Source organism: Pelecanus crispus, chromosome Z (genome assembly GCF_030463565.1).
Source record: "Pelecanus crispus isolate bPelCri1 chromosome Z, bPelCri1.pri, whole genome shotgun sequence".
NCBI classification, from domain to species: Eukaryota; Metazoa; Chordata; class Aves; order Pelecaniformes; family Pelecanidae; genus Pelecanus; species Pelecanus crispus.
This window is the reverse complement of record NC_134676.1, coordinates 64,597,932-64,616,357: the sequence shown is the minus strand read 5'-3', so window position 1 is coordinate 64,616,357 and position 18,426 is coordinate 64,597,932. Positions and strand designations below refer to the sequence as shown.

The window sequence follows — 18,426 nt, the reverse complement described above, 5'->3', positions numbered from 1 at the left end:
CTTATATTTTCCAGAATGTTTCCCCCGCCCAGATTTAAAACCAAACTTTCTAGGAGGTCATTAGAAATTGATCCACAAGCTCTCGTGGATATAGCTATCTACTTAATGAAATATACTTAGTTCATTCAAATGGGGAAGCTGGACTGCTCTATCACTTATACATGTATATGTGCATACAGATCCACCCCCCCAGTTATAAAAATGTCAATTTAAACAGAGGATTGTGGAAGTCTGGTACTTGGCTTCAGCATAAAAATTATTATTTGCATAGTATATTTATTTAAATTTGGCATCTCTGTGCAAAATTAGTTTTTCACAGTAATTGACATTTTGCTATAAACACTGTGTACACCAATGCATATAAAGAAAATTTCATGTTTATGTCTGCTGGTGGCTAAGCAGGCTCAAAATACTTCTCTCAAAGACCGGGTTTAAACCTTACCATCTCAGGAAGGAATGCATAAAAGAGGCTCAGACCATTTATAGTCTTTGTGAACCATATTTTCAGAAGTACAGCATCAAAAACTTCACATTAAAATACATCTGAATAATACATCTTAGTTACTCTGACAGGCCACACATAAACACAGCCATTTTAAAAAACAGGTATATGTTAAACAATGCTCTTATCAGGTTTGTCTGTCTTTTTTACCCTCTCTCCCTCAGATCATTATAAAAAACCTACCCCAAATATTCTATGAGACTTTTTACAAAGAAAGGACATTTATGATCATAAATGTGATCACATGAACTAACACAGGGTTAAATTCTGCCTAAGCACACAACGTTAAATTCTGCCTACCCATATTTCCTTTCTGGTTTACATCACATACTGACAGTATTCTTTTTAGCTTTCTCTCTCCAAAGATACTCAGAGGCATTGCTCAGTATTTTTAAATGGTACTGGCCAGACTTTCAGCTCTGTCATTCATCTCAAACAACTGTGAAATAGCATAACCCCCCGACAGCCTACAATGCCAAAAGACCATTATAGGACTCAGCAATTGCTGGAACATACATAATTTCTTTTCATACAGGTCTCTCCACATATATGTATGTGCCCTAGGGACCCAAAGAAGGTGATATATTCATAAAAATGCCGTTCTTTCTACCCAGTAACTTTCTATGCAGGTAATAGCGTTAAGAATTGAAATCCAAGGACTACAAAGGAAGAAAAAGGACATTCCAAGGTATCAAGATTTCTTTCTTAATGCTATGGAGAACCCCCTGAGAAAAGCATAATTATGCATCAGACTAAGAAATCATCACAAGCTTATAAATATATAACAAAATCAAAAGAATTAGATAAGGAACTTCTTATTAATAGAAAGGGCTGATTTGAAAAAAAACTATTATCAAAACAAAATTTTTTTCACATTAATCATTAAAAAGATATTTCACAAGGCAATCTCCTAATTTAATTTAGTTTGGACTCTTGCTGCAACAATCACAGTTGAGCTTCCTCAGATTTGTAATCAACAGGGAGATATTTAGTTACATGAATTTTTATGAACCTTTGAACTAAATCAGAGGTCCAGAAATAAAAGTCCACCATTCAGGGTTACCATATTCATTTCAGATACTCATTTCAGGTACTCAGTAGACCCCTCCAGTAAGTGACTGAATTAAACTGACTGAATCAGGAGTTTCTACAAAGTCAATGTCCATGACAAGTATTTCTTCATTTTAACAATATTCTTAATTTAACAGCTATTTCATTATACCAAAGTTTGAGATCCCACACTCTCCAGCTGCTTAAAACACAATAAGAATAAGCTCCTTAAGTTATCACATCTGGAAGGCTTCCATCCAGCACCAGCAGTTCCCAAAAGCTCTTGTGTCAAAATGTTCTCCAAGCACATACAGAAGGAGCATGACTTTAATAAAGTTCTGAATATCACTTAAATGCAAGAAGAGTAACACAGCAGGAACAGTTGAGACAGGTCTCCTGCATAAACATGCAAACTCTGAAAATGGGACCAATTCACTAAAACAGCATGAATCTTGTTTTATACTATTTATTATTCTGTTATTTAAAAAACAAGGAAGAAATAACAAAGAAAATAAAAAGAATATGTATGTTACTACATAAGAGATGTATTTACTAGCAAATACATACACTGGGTGACCCAGAGCAATCCAGAATCGCAGCTTCATACAATTGTTGGAATGAAAAAGATATATATAGTTTTCAACCACAGCTTTTTCAGCAAGAACCTAGGGACTGAGCAAGGCTATTTGAATGTAGCCAGCCATTATAAAACATTTCAGCACCTGACCTAACCTAACCTAACCTAACCTAACCTAACCTAACCTAACCTAACCACAACTTGTTCAGAACTCAGCTTCCATCAGCCACCACCCCACTCTACCCGCTGCTTTTGCTGGCCTGCTCTGCCTCACTCTCCTTGCTAAGCAAGTGCAGCAGGACATGAGCTATGCCAGCTTTATTACATCTAAAAGGGAAAGTTGCAAAGAAATAGTGAATTAACTGCTTAGGTTCCCTTTGCACTTTCACAAATATAAACAATGACCACATTGAAAAAACTGCCATGATAATAAAATAATCCCAAAACAACAACAAAAAAATCTCTTTAAAAACTTCTTCTGGTCTGCTACAACTACTACACTGATCTTGCCAGTACAGGGATGGAAACACCGATTTCAAAGTCAGGCATGAATTTAGTTTTGCACTGAAGGAGCAGTTCCAGAACTTCATACATGAAGAACACAGCACATCTTCCCATAAAATAACCGTGCCATTTTACAGAACTAATTTTTAGAATGCATTTTTTAAGAAACCTAGCAGTGGTCTGTGTTACATTTTTCCCCATTTCAAGTACCTCAGAAATAAAGTAACTCTGATTCTACAGTTGTCTTGCAGAAGCAAAATTCACTGGGGAGAACTATCTACATTTCAGTATTTTTATGTTGTTAATTTTAAATTATTATTTTACAATTCTTCATTTAGGATTTGTTTTTCTTCATTCAGTACTAAAAATAATTTGTTCTACAGATCACTGCACAAAGAAATGCCATCTCCCAAAACAGCTGCCATCTGCCACTGTTCCCAATGAGAGAGAAGCCTCACTCTCTTCAGGGATGATCAGCTTCATTACTCCTAGGAGAACTGGAACCAATTAAAAAAAGGATGTATTTTCTGAAGAAATTGGCAATATTTTTGCAAGTGAACAGGGGAAACAGAAGTTAAAGAAAGAAACACTGAATCTGAAGCTAGATAAATGAGCTAACTCATTCATTCTGCCAAAGGAGTACACCTGACTCTAAACTTAGGAACTTGTTTTTAAGGAATAACTGGTACCAACACATCATATACACATGGATCTGTCTTCTCAGTTCCTCCCTTAGTATTTCCTTATGACACAAATACTTCAGGTATTTGGGAAAGTTTGTGTGTTTCTTTTAAACTGGGTAAATTTTTGTTTAACTGACAATGGGTGAATACACATCAGCACCCCAGGAATTATGAAGTCCCTGTAGTGTTTTTACCGTCTTAGAAACACAGTTAAACTGGGAACTTCATTTAAGGATATGTTTAAAATAACTCCAAATACAGAAATGCAAAATCTAAGTATTTAAGTGTTGTCCTAAAGCATGACCACTTAAATAAGGGAAACGAAGAACTGGGCAGCAGGAGAAGCAGAGTGGAGTTAGATGTACTTATGTATTTAAAAATCCTAATAAACATAGTCACGCACTAATCCTAAGTGTATAGAGGCATTCCTGCAAGAAGTGCCTCTGTAATTCACCCTGGCAAGAAAAACAGGGAGGGAGCAACAATAAAACAGCTATTTACTTAGTACGTGTTACTCCTGAAGTCCTAAAGTGGGCTTCTGGCTAAACCATATAGCAGATACAGCCTTCAAACTGCTTCAAAGATTAAGTTAAAATATCTTTAAGAAGGGCAACTTTCAACATCAGGTTAAACAAAGTCACAAGTTTCTTTACAGGTATTTACCTGTATTTCTTTATAGGTAAAATACTGCTTTACTTGATCACTACTAATTACGACTGCAGCTGCTTCCCTCATAAGGTTCCCTCAGGTTCCCTCAGCCGCTCCTCATAAGGCCTGTGCTCCAGACCCTTCACCAGCTTCGTTGCCCTTCTCTGGACATGCTCCAGCACCTCAATGTCTTTCCTGTAGTGAGGGGAAACATGAAACAAGTTTGCTCTGAATGCTGCCAACCCCATTATCTTCCATGGTTTAAACATAAAATTGCTATTCAAAATGTTTTAGAAAGCTTTATTTTCACAACCATTATGCTCAACTGGACAGTCCACGGCAGCAAAAATCTGAGGTCCAGCAGTTAACACAGGATGACATCAGCCACAACATACAAACAAAAGTCACAGATGAAATGCAAGAATTACTAATTTTGGATGAGTGACATCTCTTATGACAGGCTGTATATAAAAGAACTGTTCATCTTTTTTATTTTCCTTCCAATTACCAAATGGCAGGGGAAAAGAATGGTTTGCCAGCTTACAGCCACACAGCTAAATTTCTCATCTGGCTCCACTGCATCCCATTCTGTTGCTGGGAGGTAGACAAATGTGTATTCATATATGGCTTCAGATAAAGATGGAAAACCAAACATTTTCCTATCTGACAACCAAATCTGGAAAGCAGACTGCCCATGGGTAGTCTTCTATCAATTTTTTTTTTTTTACACATTTTGCCATTAAACTATCTTAAAACTATATGGAAGCTGAACTGGAAATACATCAGGCCTAGCACTGGTCTATCCTACCACATACAGATTTAGTTATTCTAAACTATCACACTGCAGAAATCACAACAGAATGCAAGTTATTGGCTAAATGAGAACAAAACGAGGGGGTGGGCTTAGTGTGAAACCACTTTACCCAAGACACCATTCAGATGGGGATCGTGTTCAGTAGTAGCTGACACAGGGTAGCTTTTCAACTATACTGGAATTTGGACAGACAAGAATTTCTCCTGTATCGGCCCATTCCTTATGCAGAGCCCAAGAACCACGCTTGGGCAGTACCCTACAAAGGAATCAATAATCAAAGGAACCCACTACAAGCCAGGTGTAGTAGCTGCATGGCCAAAACTAAATTTTACGGCTACCATAGAAAGCAGCTCCATGGGCAAAGAAAATGTGGGTAAAGAGCATCCTTAGCTTACTCATAAATCAATGTCTGTTCAAGAGTTTCAAAGTTGTCTTTAAAAGATATTTTAATAATAACAAAGGTGTTAAGGATCAAATCCTCAGCATATAATCAGGATGCTCTAAATTGAAAGGCTCTAAAGATCCCACTAATTTAGATACTCACAAATACAGATTCTCCTCTGAAGTCAAAACACACCTCAAATACGCATGACTGGTGTAAAAATGGTAACTTGTGTTGTATCAGAAATACAGTGAGAATACTTTTGACGAAAACTTCATTAAACCTAGGTGCTATCGGTGAATGCTGAGTGCTCATTCTTGCTAGTCATATTGATTATTTGTTTCAGGTAGAAAACAATTTATTTTGTGCTGTCTAGCCACACCTGAACATTCAGTCTTCTTCCAGTTTCCCAGACTGAAATCAGAGTTCTATATATGTGAATTTTATGGATGCAATGGTATGGACTGAATCAAAGCTACTATGCAATTTTTATTTTTAATTAAAGACATGCCTCATTCCCTGGCTGCAACAGATCTTATTCTTAAAAGCATAACAACCTTCATGAAACAAGAACTACCATTCACGACCTGGGATGAATCTTTGTTCTGCTAAGAGACTGAAGATGAAGCATTGCTTTGTAATGCATTATTCTAGTGAAAGACACTACTGTCAGAGGTCAGGGGTAGGGCAGGTGTGAATGTCTGCATACACCTGCAGTAATGCTACAGAAGTAGCAGTGCTGTGAAAGCTGGAATAAACAACTGTAATAGGAATAAAACGCTTCATAAAGATTCCCAACAGTATCTCATTAGGACATACTGTGGAGCACTGCATTCATTTTACATGGCAGTTTTTGGGACATCCACTAAAGCAGGCTGTTCTTGAAAATTATAGGCATAGCTGGACAGCAACAACAGTGTCTTCTTTATGTGACAAACGACTGATCTGAGCATAAGGCTACAAGATAGGCAAGCCTGAGCTTCAAATGTAGTTACAAAGCCTCCCCCACATTACTTCCACAGCACTTGAACACTTGGTCTCAGCGTTTCCTTTTGTAAAAACACCATTTAAGTGACAGAAAAAAAATTGAGGATTTTAAGTGACAGAAAAAAATTTGAGGATTTATCTAAGTAATTCCTTTTAACAATGAAAACTACAATATAAATGCTTGTTATACATGTGCTTCCTTCTTTACAGGCTAACTTACACCTACCCATGAAACCACAGAACTGATGTATAACTGTTTATGGAAGACACACAGCTACACTCTAAAATACTACAGGCAATAATATTTATTGCAGACTACAGGTAAGAAAGCTCAGGAAGCTCTTTACCCACAGGTGACAATAAAATCTATGGATGTGAGCCCATATATATTTATTTCTCAATTATTTTTTATTTCAAATATGCTCTTTTACAAGGAAAAACTCTTCCTTTGCCTCTGATACCTTCTTCTGAATACCCAGACTCAGTAACAAGCTAGGTCCCTTCCCGCAGACACATCCTAACCAGCAGCAACAGTTTTGCAAGACAAATTATACTTAGTTACACCTGTACAGCTTTTTAACTCTGCTTAACGAGCCTCGTGGCTCCTGCAGTCTTCAGTAACTTTGCGATATGTATTCAGTTAGAATTCAATAAACAATTGTGTTGGTCAGTCACATAACACAGAACCCAGCTCTCCCCTAATCATCAGGATAGCTCTACAGTATTAATAGGCAAAAAACTTTAGAAGGTGCCACTTTGACAGAGCAGGTTTTTCTTTTAATAAATACATTTCTTTACAGAAAAAACAACCCAGAGCAAATTACTCTTAAAAGGGCTAAGAGTGGCGATTTTAAAATATAAAGATGTTTAAGGCCTATCCTTTGGTTTTACTTTATACGAAATTCACAGGGGTATTTCCATCTGTCATCAAAAGGTTTAGTATTTCTTCAAAAGGGATTTTATTCTGAAAGGTCCATCAGTCTCCACCAAAATGAGTGAGATAAGGAAGCACTGTAGAAGATGCACCCATCCCTCTTCAGAATTCATCCCTCTTCACTCTGTCACTGAATATCTAACATTCATACCCTTTTGGTTTTTAAAATGTCAGTATAAAAGTGTTTATTAAGGACTGTTTTCACACAGATGAACGAGCACAATTGCAGGGACTGTTCAAGAGGGAAAAGCTGAATGAATCTGTAAGTTATAAATGTGTGATTCCCAGCAACTACATTAAAACAGTATTATATAAAATATTTATGTATGATATTAACAGAACATTTTTGGTTGCAAAGTCCTGGGTTCAGATACACCCGTTTAAAGTACAAAATGTTCATGTTTTACCACTCTCTTTACACATGAATTCTTTCTAAGCTGTAAAACATGTTCTCATGACAATCTCTTCCGATCTTCTGACAACTGTAAGAAGAAATTACTTAATGTAGCTTTCATTAAAATAATGGGCCAAAGCCAATTTACACAACTTCATTAAAAATACACTGTGATACGTAGGTATTTGGCATATCACATTTTTTGAATGGAAGTCTTTCCATTCATATTTTTCAATGTAATATAGTTTGTTTATGTTACTTAAAAAAAAGCATAAAAAAGTTGTATTAAATTCTATTTTTTTGTGTGTTGTCATGATGTGTAACTTTTCTCTTTTCCACAGAACAGAGCTGTGGAAACTTCCCCACAAAATTACTTGTTTTTCTGCATACTTTACAGTTTATTTTCAGTTAATAAAAGAAACTTTGTACAATGACGAATATATCCAGCTTACCTGAAAGCTAATTACAAGATCAATTACAGCCTCTTCTCTTAGGGGTAATTTATGTCTTAAAAGGAGCTTCATAAGCTCAGAGCAGTAATTCATCCTCTAGTAAGGGAGCATGACAACAGCTTTCATCATCAAAATCAAGGATGAAAAAAGCTGATTGAAGTTGCACAGAAGCTTCCACACAGCTTTTTAATTCTCCCAAGTCCTATGCAGCAGCCATTCCTGTTTTAAGCTCTGCTCAAAATGGACCATAAACATGTCTCAAATCAAATTCAAAGCCCAGAATACTACATTTCATAGATCACACACAAACCAGAACCAGAATCACAATAGTGTTAATCTACACTTGTCAGTCTTGGCACACTTTCACTTAAACTCAGGCAAATCAGAGCTGCAGTCAAGTACCTGACAGAATTTTCTGACCTGAAGTCCCCACAGTTGAATGATCTGACACGTACAATACTTTCACATTAAGATGGGCACGTAGAATGCCTCTAAGATCATAGACAACAGTACCTCTGTTGATTTCAGCTAAGCCACACAATTTATACAAATCCAGAATCTGACAGCTGGTTAAAAATGTTCTCCTTCAACAGGGACAATAACATACCTTCTCACACTTCATTATGCACTACTATGTCTTAATAAACTTCTAGCAGCCTCATTAAAAAATGCTCAGAACACCAGTGCATGTGAATAGATAATCCTAGGTATGGCCAGGCCAACCATTCAGTGTCCTGACCATCAGGTACAACCTCCTCCTACGTTCTAATGGAGCCTGTTGGAAATAGAGGCATCTTCTACATGTAACTTCAATGCAAAAGGCCTCAGACCCTTTTGGATGCTGACCAGCGTTAAAGGATTTTCTAGCCTGCCTTCTGTGCCGCATGCATTATAGTGCTGAGTTTCGTAGACACTGGGCACCTGTAACTTTTCCTGGGTCAACAGATTCTGCAGATACAATCTGTCAAAAAGGTACTGAATGGAACTAAAACAAGTATTTGCACAAAAACACTCTAAAGCGTTAATTTGACAGATACGGTATTAATTTGACAGATATGGTGCCCTTGGATTCCTACATGATTTCCTGCTGTTTACTACACATATGGAATGTTCTGTTTAATACACATATGAAATGTGTATTAAACTTGATTGGTACAAGCGTATCTTTGAGTCTGCACATGAAGTTACTGTATCCTGGATCAAAACTGCTACACAATGAGTTTTGTTGTTGCCCGATCCAAGGCCTATTAAAATAAATAGAAAAAAAATCACTAATTCTCAACAGACTTTAGATCATAATAAAATTATCACTCAAAGTTTATTTCTTGATTTTCACCTGTTATTCAATAGACTTGCTCTCTGTGATTTTAATCTAACTAATTTGTTTCTGCAGCAGAAGTTTTACAGTCTGTGTGTGCAATCCCTGATGGTTCAACATACCTAAGCAAAGGCAAGTTAGACTCAGCACAGACTCAACAGATTGCTAACAAGACAGCTAAGGAGATACACACCTATCACCCCAGTGAAGGCAAAACAATAATATAGATAAAAACAAATAAATAATTTGGCCAGCAGAATACCCATTACTACTTATGATGGGAAACTATAAGGGAGTTTAACTTCGTATTTGTTCATGACTGCAAAATTTTTACTACAGAACTTTCCACTGATGCCAATAAGATAATGAAAGTCCCGTAAACTGTTTATTACTATAATGTATTATGGAATTTATTTGCACAATAAACATGTCAAGTTATGTATTTATCACCATCCTTCGCTGTTTCCTAATACTACCTGTTCCACTTCAAGTTTTCAAAAACAGGGAAAAGAAGAAAAGATCCTTGATTCTTCAGCAAGATATTTGGGCTCTCAGCTGTTACAACTTTCCATAAAGTTAATGAAGACTGAAAGTGTTTCACTCCAAATCCATCAGTAGCACATTATTTTCCCACCACTTCAGAACCACCTAGGGACTGAAGGTGCTTTCTCCCTGGAGCCCTGGGAGGCTCTGCTGTGAAAGCAATGGCTTAACCTTAACACTGGAGTTTGCAAGACTTTCCACAGGCATTCTACCTAAGCATGAACTAGCAGTACATTTTAGAAGCGGTTAGAAATCTCAACTGGCATACAAAAAATGAAGATTTCTATTCACTTCTACCAAATGACAACAACTTTCATGTTTCTGCATGACAGCATCTGTATCAGGGAGAAGGAAAAGAGGTTCACATTCTGTCCAAGAGAACACAGGTTATCATTACACAGGTCAGTCTTACTCAGGACAGGCAACAGAAGGGCAATGTTTATTTACAGAAGGGATACACTAAGCAGTCCAGCATCAAAGGAAAAGTGTTTCGTGGATACATTCCCTCAGTGACCACCATCTCTCAAGAAATACCAGGCTATGACGGAATGCCCAACGAAAGACATTAAAGACCTCTTACTGTCAACCTCAGAGAATTTTGATTTTAATCCTTTGCTCTGAGTAATACAAGAAAGTGCCAGTAGAACTTCAGGAGTGCATACTTAAAAAGTATTTCTATCTCCAGCTGGACTACAGAGAGAGGTTGATTTTTCAATAAAAGTAGAAAAACTGCAGCTTTACCATGTGAACTGCCACCTAAAACTTTCTTACGTTCCACTTCATTTATTGATCTAACAGCAAATTCTGCTAGAGAAATGTGCAATGGAACAATAAGGTGTCTAGGAACTACAATTTTAACCATGTTCCATGCTCCTGCTTCAATTATGTAAAGTAGTTATTAAGTAACAAACTGTTTATGCATGAAGTGGATAATTTATACACCAAAAATTATTATGCTAACTGGATCATGCTATCTTCTTAGGTCTTCCCTCCTCTACCTCTTTAAACTCTCAAGTGGAATAGTAGTCGGAGAAATACCTGTTCTAGGCTGGGATAATGATTAACTAAATTTTTCCCATTGATCTTCTAAACACAGGGCACTTGCTCTGAAGAACTGAATCAACAACCACACAAGCTTGGAGAGACAAGCAATGTGTATTTCATAATCTCCCAAGTGTGATGTTTTTAACAGCATTATAAGCATGACAACAATGGACCAAAAGGAGAACACACAGATTTGGGGTTGTGACTATCCTCAACTCCAACATTGCTACTGTTGTTCATTTGGGTTTTTTTCTAGGAGGGGGAGGGATATGAAGGGAACTTGCTTATAATTTCTGTCCTCTTTTCTGGAAATGATAACGTAAGCTATGAATTGTCATTTAAATATTTCTAGTTTCATTTGACTTTTATTTATATTGACTTTTATTGACTTTTATTATAGTCTTAACACTAACTCACATTTATTAAATTTAGTAACAGCTCCTCCTTTATTCTTTAAAGTTATACAGAATTATAACTAACACAGCGCGATCACCAAAAACCTATTTGATGAAAATATTTTAACATTTCCAGTATTTCACAAGACTACGCAGCATCCATACAGTTATTCTTGCCTAAATACTGCAGCTACAGCCTCCTGGATGGATACTTTGGTCTGTCAGATGCAGAGCTCTGGGCACGTTCCAGGGAATTCAAAAACAAAGCCATTGTGCTAACAGGTTTTGAACGCGAGGCTAAAAACATGAGCCCGCAGGGATGCATGTGCTGCCGGGCGGCCGGGCAGCTCACCGGGTGGCAGGGGAGCTCATCAGGCGGTAGGGGAGCTGCTTGGGCAGCACACCGGGCGGCGGGGGAGCTCACCGGCCAGCTCACCGGGTGGTAGGGGAGCTCACCGGGCGGATCACTGGGCAGTAGGGGAGCTCACCGGGCGGATCACTGGGCAGTAGGGGAGCTCACCGGGCACATCACTGGGCAGTAGCGGAGCTCACCGGGCACATCACTGGGCAGTAGGGGAGCTCACTGGGTGGATCACTGGGCAGTAGGGGAGCTCACCGGGCAGCTCACCGGGCGGTAGGAGAGCTCCTTGGGCAGCGCACTGGGCGGCGGGGGAGCTCACCGGGCGGCTCACTGGGCGGCTCACCGAGTGGTAGGGGAGCTCACCGGGCAGCTCACCAGGTGGCAGGGGAGCTCACCAGGCGGCAGGGGAGCTCACCAGGCGGCTCACCAGGTGGCAGGGGAGCTCACCGGGCAACTCACTGGGCAGTAGGGGAGCTCACCGGGCAGCTCACTGGGTGGCTCAACGGGTGGTAGGGGAGCTCACCGGGCGGCTCACCGGGTGGTAGGGGAGCTCACCAGGCAATAGGGGAGCTCACCGGGCAATAGGGGAGCTCACCGGGCAGCTCACCAGGCGGTAGGAGAGCTCCTTGGGCAGCTCACCAGGTGGCAGGGGAGCTCACCGGGTGGTAGGGGAGCTCACCGGGCAACTCACTGGGCAGTAGGGGAGCTCACCGGGCAGCTCACTGGGTGGCTCAACGGGTGGTAGGGGAGCTCACCGGGCGGCTCACCGGGCGGCTCACCGGGCGGCTCACCGGGCGGCAGGTGAGCTCACCAGGCAATAGGGGAGCTCACCGGGCAATAGGGGAGCTCACCGGGCAATAGGGGAGCTCACCGGGCAATAGGGGAGCTCCTTGGGCAGCTCACGAGGCGGTAGGGGAGCTCACCGGGTGGCTCACCAGGTGGCAGGGGAGCTCACCGGGTGGTAGGGGAGCTCACTGGGCAACTCACTGGGCGGTAGGGGAGCTCACCGGGCAGCTCACCAGGCGGCAGGGGAGCTCACCGGGCGGCAGGAGAGCTCACCGGGCAGCTCACCAGGCGGTAGGGGAGCTCACCGGGCGGCTCACCGGGCGGCTCACCAGGCAATAGGGGAGCTCACCGGGCAGCTCACCAGGCGGTAGGAGAGCTCCTTGGGCAGCTCACCGGGCGGTAGGGGAGCTCACCAGGCAACTCACTGGGCGGTAGGGGAGCTCACCGGGCGGCTCACCGGGCAGTAGGGGAGCTCACCGGGCGGCTCACCGGGCGGCTCACCGGGCGGCTCACCGGGCGGCTCACCGGGCGGCTCACCGGGCAGTAGGGGAGCTCACCGGGCAGCTCACCGGGGAGCTCACCGGGGAGCTCACCGGGCGGCTCACCGGGCAGTAGGGGAGCTCACCGGGGAGCTCACCGGGCGGCTCACCGGGCAGTAGGGGAGCTCACCGGGCAGTAGGGGAGCTCACCGGGGAGCTCACCGGGCGGCTCACCGGGCAGTAGGGGAGCTCACCGGGCGGCTCACCGGGCGGCTCACCGGGCGGCAGGGGAGCTCACCGGGCGGCTCACCGGGCGGCTCACCGGGCAGTAGGGGAGCTCACCGGGCGGCTCACCGGGCGGCCGTGCCGTTCCGCGCGCCCCGTGCGGAGCTGTCTGCGGTGCTGAACAGGCGGCGGCGGAAAACGCCCCCCCCCCCCCACCCCCTCCCCGCCCCAAAAGACTGACGGTGCTCCAGCTCCTGCACCGCACATCAACCATGGTCCAAAGGGGGGAAAAGACAAAAGAGAAAACTCGTTCCCCTCACATGGATATACGACTCTCGGCTCCTGTGAAGAACCCCTGCAAGCCTTCAGAAACTTCCAACTCCCTTAAAACGTTCAGCAGCTCTGGGACAGGCCAGCTCTAGAGTGTGGTTTAACTGACCGGCTGACTGTTTTCAAAGCAAAACATATGGCCAATGTCATTTTAATGGAAAGACTAGAGTCATCTGCTATGCTGCTAGGCACAGCCATAGACTTGCTTGCAGCAAGACTGTTCGGACTTCCTACCAATAAATCAAGGTCACAGACTACTGAAAAGAACAAAAACGCCGATTTCCGTTTACCAGCATTTTAGGTCACCAGGAGTTTCTGAATATTAAATCTGCAAGGAGTAATAATTACTAAAATGTCATCTTTTTATTTCCCAACATGTTTAGTTTCATGATTTGTAGAAAAATCTACTTATGTTTAGGCTGGTTTGCTTCCACCAGCGTATGAAAGGTACCACGCTGCAAGCAGAATACATTGACCTTCTTCTGTTCTATAGAACAATTTTTCTTCTCTCAATGAATTCCTGCTTATTTACACTATACCCACTGGTAAAGTCTAAGTACGCTTCAGAGAAGAATTAGAAAGGAATGTTCAAACTTAAACAGGATTGACAAATAGCTGGTGCCAACAGTCCTCCAGGACACAACCAACCATCTGTGGGCATGATTCTACAGACGTGATTCATTCTACCGCACATTGCAGGGTATTTGCTTGAATTAAAAGCAAATGTGCCTTCAGAAAACAGTCAGCTTTAAAGACTATTTAAAACCCATTACATTATCAGGGTTATGCAGTAACTTCTTTTGCCTGGAGAAGATTCCTTATATTCCTAAGGTACGTATTTTAAAGGTACTTCTTGTTTTCAGATGTCAAGTGTAACATAAATTTATGACCACAGATGGATGTAAATTCTGCTCTGCATGTTCTTCACCTTATTTTTCAAAAGTCAAGTGTTGTCAAAACCAGACTGTGCCTACATTAAAAAACTATCTTTCCTTCTAACAGGCTCCTTGAAAAAGAGAACTTCCTTTTCATTTTCAGGCTGAATGACAGACCCCCTTGAAGCTGCAGCTCACTCCAGACCGTGCCATGATGACTGCAGTTTTTGGTGTCTCTTGGACAAAACCACAGGGTATTGCTGTTTTACAGGCAGGTATACTTGTGTTCTGTACTGTCAGTCAGCACTGAAAACTACATTGACCTTGATTAAGTCACATGATTGTGTAACTCCTTCCATGTAGTCACATACATGAGGAAGTTCTTTAAAACTATCAATAAAAAAAAAAAAAACAACAGAATTACAACTTTTTTAAGATTGTTTTTTCTGGTCTGTAACACACTCCTAAGGGAATGAAAATTTGTAACTACTGACCTGAAAAAAACCCCAGCCGAATCTTGGAGTGACTGCTTACTACGAGCTGATGCGTATGGGGACCTACAACTACTTGGTTATCTTGCAAAAAATTTTCCATTTAAAGTTTCTGGAAAATGCATAGAGTAATTCAAATGTTTCCAGAGATTTTTTTCAGCTTTGCTCTCCATGCCTCAAGCACCCACACTGGGTGGGAAAAATACACCAGAGAAGGCGGCTCCCACACTGCAGCAGTGCCACTTACTTATTTTTATACAGATAAAGAAACCTCTTCGTTAGTACTCCAGTAGTTTATAAAGATGCTCTTTCACCAGAACACTTGTTTATTGAGTACTATATCATTAAACAGCTTTCAATGTCTTTGATTTTAATCCAGAGAAACTGGGTTCTGAGCCAGGAATAGAAGTTTTGCATGTGCAATGACTGCACAACAGGATCCAATTTGGCAAAGAGTCTTCTGTAACATAATACTTCTCTAACATTACCCTAAGTAGGAGACTATGGTACCATTTCACATTGAAACTACAGCATTCATTTGCACAGAAGCAGGGTACTATACAATTCTTAATTTTTTTTTTTTTAACTGATTGGTACCAGTGAAAAAGTCTTCTTTGTCCTTGAAAGCTGTCGTTTCAGCTTGTATCTGAAGGTATCTCTAACTAATCTGAAAAAGCAAAAGCACCGATGTATCTGTGAGTAAGGTATTTTTCCCTTCAAAACTTTAAAATCTATCTGTTGTATGTTTCAGTTGAGCTAAAATGCCAAATTTTAATTTCTTGGTCACAAAAATTACAACTGAAATTAGAACTAAGTCCCTCGGACAGAACCTGTGAGTGTTTTTGCGAGACTTACTCTACAGCTTCCATCATTACGTTCCTCCTACCTTTAGCCCTACCTTTCTCAACAGTTTTCCCCTGTCATATTCCTAGTGGCTGTACAGCATTAAATAAAACAAGTCGAACCTAAGCTTCCCCCTCCTCTTAAACATTCTGCTAGTGTATGCGCGTATCTAAGACAGCGCAGTGAAGATATCATACCTCATACAGTGAAGATATTAACCTTGCCGTCAAGAGAAAACGCACAGCATGAAATTTAGTCATTGGGAAATATGAGGCTGTTGCTGTACATCTATAGAAGACGGCAGGCACGTCACCAAGAAAGCATGTTACAACCTCAGGGCTAAGCGATCCTATAGCATAGCCGCAGGCAACAGTCCCTAGCAGGCAGAGCTTCCTGGCACGTATAAACCCGCCGTGTTTCTCTCCAGGGCTGAGGTCCATTCACAGAACTTTGGCAGGCGCGCAGCGGTCACTTTTGCTTTCTGAACCAGCAGGAAGCGCCAAGTGCTGACCACCGCTGTGCCCTTAGACAAACCGCCTCGCACCCCCAGCTATGCCAGCAGCACGCACTGACCCACGGAAGGAAAGGTTACCTGGATTTCCCTTGCGTGGTACACGATGATGAGCCCGAGCAGGATGATCGTGGAGAGGCTAATAAGGCATTTCAGAGCGAGGGAATACAGCGACTCCTGCAAGAGAAAGACACCGCCGTCCCTCAGAGACCCCCGCGCAGGGGCTGCTCCCCCCCCCCCCCCCCCCCGCACCCCTGGCCCCGGGGAGGGCCGCCTCGCCCCACGATGCCGGGGGCAGAGCGGGGGCCGCGGCACCCCCGCCACCGGCTGGGGGGAGCGCCTCGGGACGGGACGGGGGTCGAGCAGCCCCGCTGCTTTGGGCTCTCCAAGGGGCCGGCCCTCCGCGGGGTGCTGGGGGTGGCTGCCGAGCTGGGCTGGGCATGAGGTGGCGGGTACCTTGGTGTAGGCGCCCCAGGAGAGCTCGGTCTCGATGACCATGACCACGATGCCGAACATGCCGAAGATGAGCGCGTAGTCGCTGAGGCGCTTGCGCTTCTCGAAGAGCGCCCGGCGGTGCCCCAGCTTGTAGCCGATGTTCTGGTTCTTCTTCTTGCTGGACTTGCCCCCGCCGTTGTTGGGGCCGCCCGGGCCGGGGCCGGCGGGGCCGTAGAGCGCCAGGTTGTTGGAGTTGTTGTGCTCGGGCTTGGAGACCACGATCTCCGGGGCGGCGGGGGTGCCGGGGGCAGCAGCGGCAGCAGCGGGGCTGGCGAGCGGCTGCTGGAGCGGCTGCGACTCAGAGTCCAGCTCGTGTAGGTTCCTGCGGGACGAGCTCAGGTTGCTGAGCGGCCGCATGACGCCGCCGTTGTACCTGCAGCTGCTCATGGCTATTTCGGTGAAGGGGTTGCTCTCCCGGCGCTGCTGCTGCTGCTGCTGCTGCTGCTGCTGCTGGTGATGATGGTGGTGGTGGTGGTGGTGGTGGTGGTGATGGTGGTGGGTGCTGCCGCTGCTGACACTGCTGCTGGGGCTGGCTGCCTGCTGCTGCTGCAGGCTATGGCACTGGTGGTACTGGGGGTACTGGTGAGGCTGCCTGGACACGCCGGCATGGCTGGAGGGGGTGAGCTCGCTGACGTTCAGCTGGCTGCCCTGCCGGGAGGAGGCGGCGGAGGAGAGCGGCGAGGAGTGAGTCCGGAAGGCGCCCGAGAGGGGCGAGGAGGCGCGGAGCAGCAGGGGCAGGTTATCCCCCGCGGCTGCCGCAGCAGCCCCGTAGTAGGCGCAGTTGTTGCACTGGAGGCATGGGCTCTGCTGCTGCTGCTGGAGGAAGCTCTGCTTGTCCTGGCCGTGCTGCTGCTGACAGTGCGGCGGCGGCGGCGGGCGCTGCTGCTGCTGCTGCTGCTGCTGCTGCTGCTGCTGCTGCTGCTGCTGCTGCTGCTGCTGCTGCTCGGGGCCGAAGCCCGCCGGGAACTGCCGCGGCGCGTCCATGCCGGGGCCGTTAAAGCCGCAGGAGGACCGGGCGGTGGTGCACCCTGCGCAATGCGTTATGGTCGGCAGGGGAGAGTCCTGCTGCCGCCACGAAGGGCCCATCCCGGCTCCCGTAGAATCCAGCCGCCGCGTCCGATTGGTCGGGCGGACCAAAACAACGGGCATCACGTCACCTGAAGCGGGGGGGGGGACCGGCCGCGGCGTGAGGCGGCGGGGGCGGCGCGGGGTCCCCCCGCCGCCCCGCCCCGCGCGGGGATCCCGCCTCCTGCCCGCGCCGCGCCCGCAGGTGAGGGCTGCCCTCGCCCCCTGCCCCCGCCCCGCCCCGCCCGCCGCGGGAACCCGGGGCTTCCCGGGGCCGAAGGAAGGGGCTCCCCGGCTCCCCGCCGCTGCTCACATCTGCGCCGTTTCCGGAACATGGGCGCCGCGCCGCGCTCCGGAGCTGTCCAGCGGCGCCTCCCGCCTGCCCGCCGCCGCCGCCCTGCAAAACACAGCGTCGCGCTCAGCTCCCCTCCGCCGGCCCGGCGGGCCCGCGCCCCTCACCGCCTGCGCCGCGGCCTGGGGCCGGGCCCGCCGGAGGGAGCGGGGAGAGGCCGCGGCCCCCGCGGGCTGCCTGGGGCCGGGCTGCGGGGACACTGCCCGGCAGGCCTCGGGCCTGCCACGGAGGGAGGGCGGATTTCTGTCGGCCGCTCCTTCCCTCGGCGGGAGGAGGGAGAGCCGGCCCGCGGGGCGTGAGGCCGCCAGCCGGGGCTCCGCAGGGGGGGTTTGGGGGCTGGAGCCCTGCTCCGGCGGGTCGGCAGGAGCTTTACCGTCAAGCGGGAT

General features: G+C 45.2%; 1 protein-coding gene across 3 annotated transcripts in view; it reads right to left on the bottom strand.

The window, feature by feature from the left end:
- KCNN2 (potassium calcium-activated channel subfamily N member 2) overlaps positions 1-18,023 on the bottom strand; it is a 78,641-nt gene extending 60,618 nt beyond the window's left edge. For 2 of the 3 annotated variants that reach the window (XM_075726444.1, XM_075726445.1), the window contains exons 1-3: positions 18,002-18,023; positions 16,585-17,780; positions 16,210-16,305 (exon numbers count right to left, since the gene is read on the bottom strand). In XM_075726444.1, coding sequence (XP_075582559.1) covers positions 16,210-16,305; positions 16,585-17,780; positions 18,002-18,023 — 1,314 coding nt within the window. Of the gene's footprint in view, positions 1-16,209; positions 16,306-16,584; positions 17,781-18,001 lie in introns of those variants that run through there. The other variant, XM_075726446.1, reaches the window with a different exon arrangement.
- Positions 18,024-18,426: the final 403 nt, after the last annotated feature.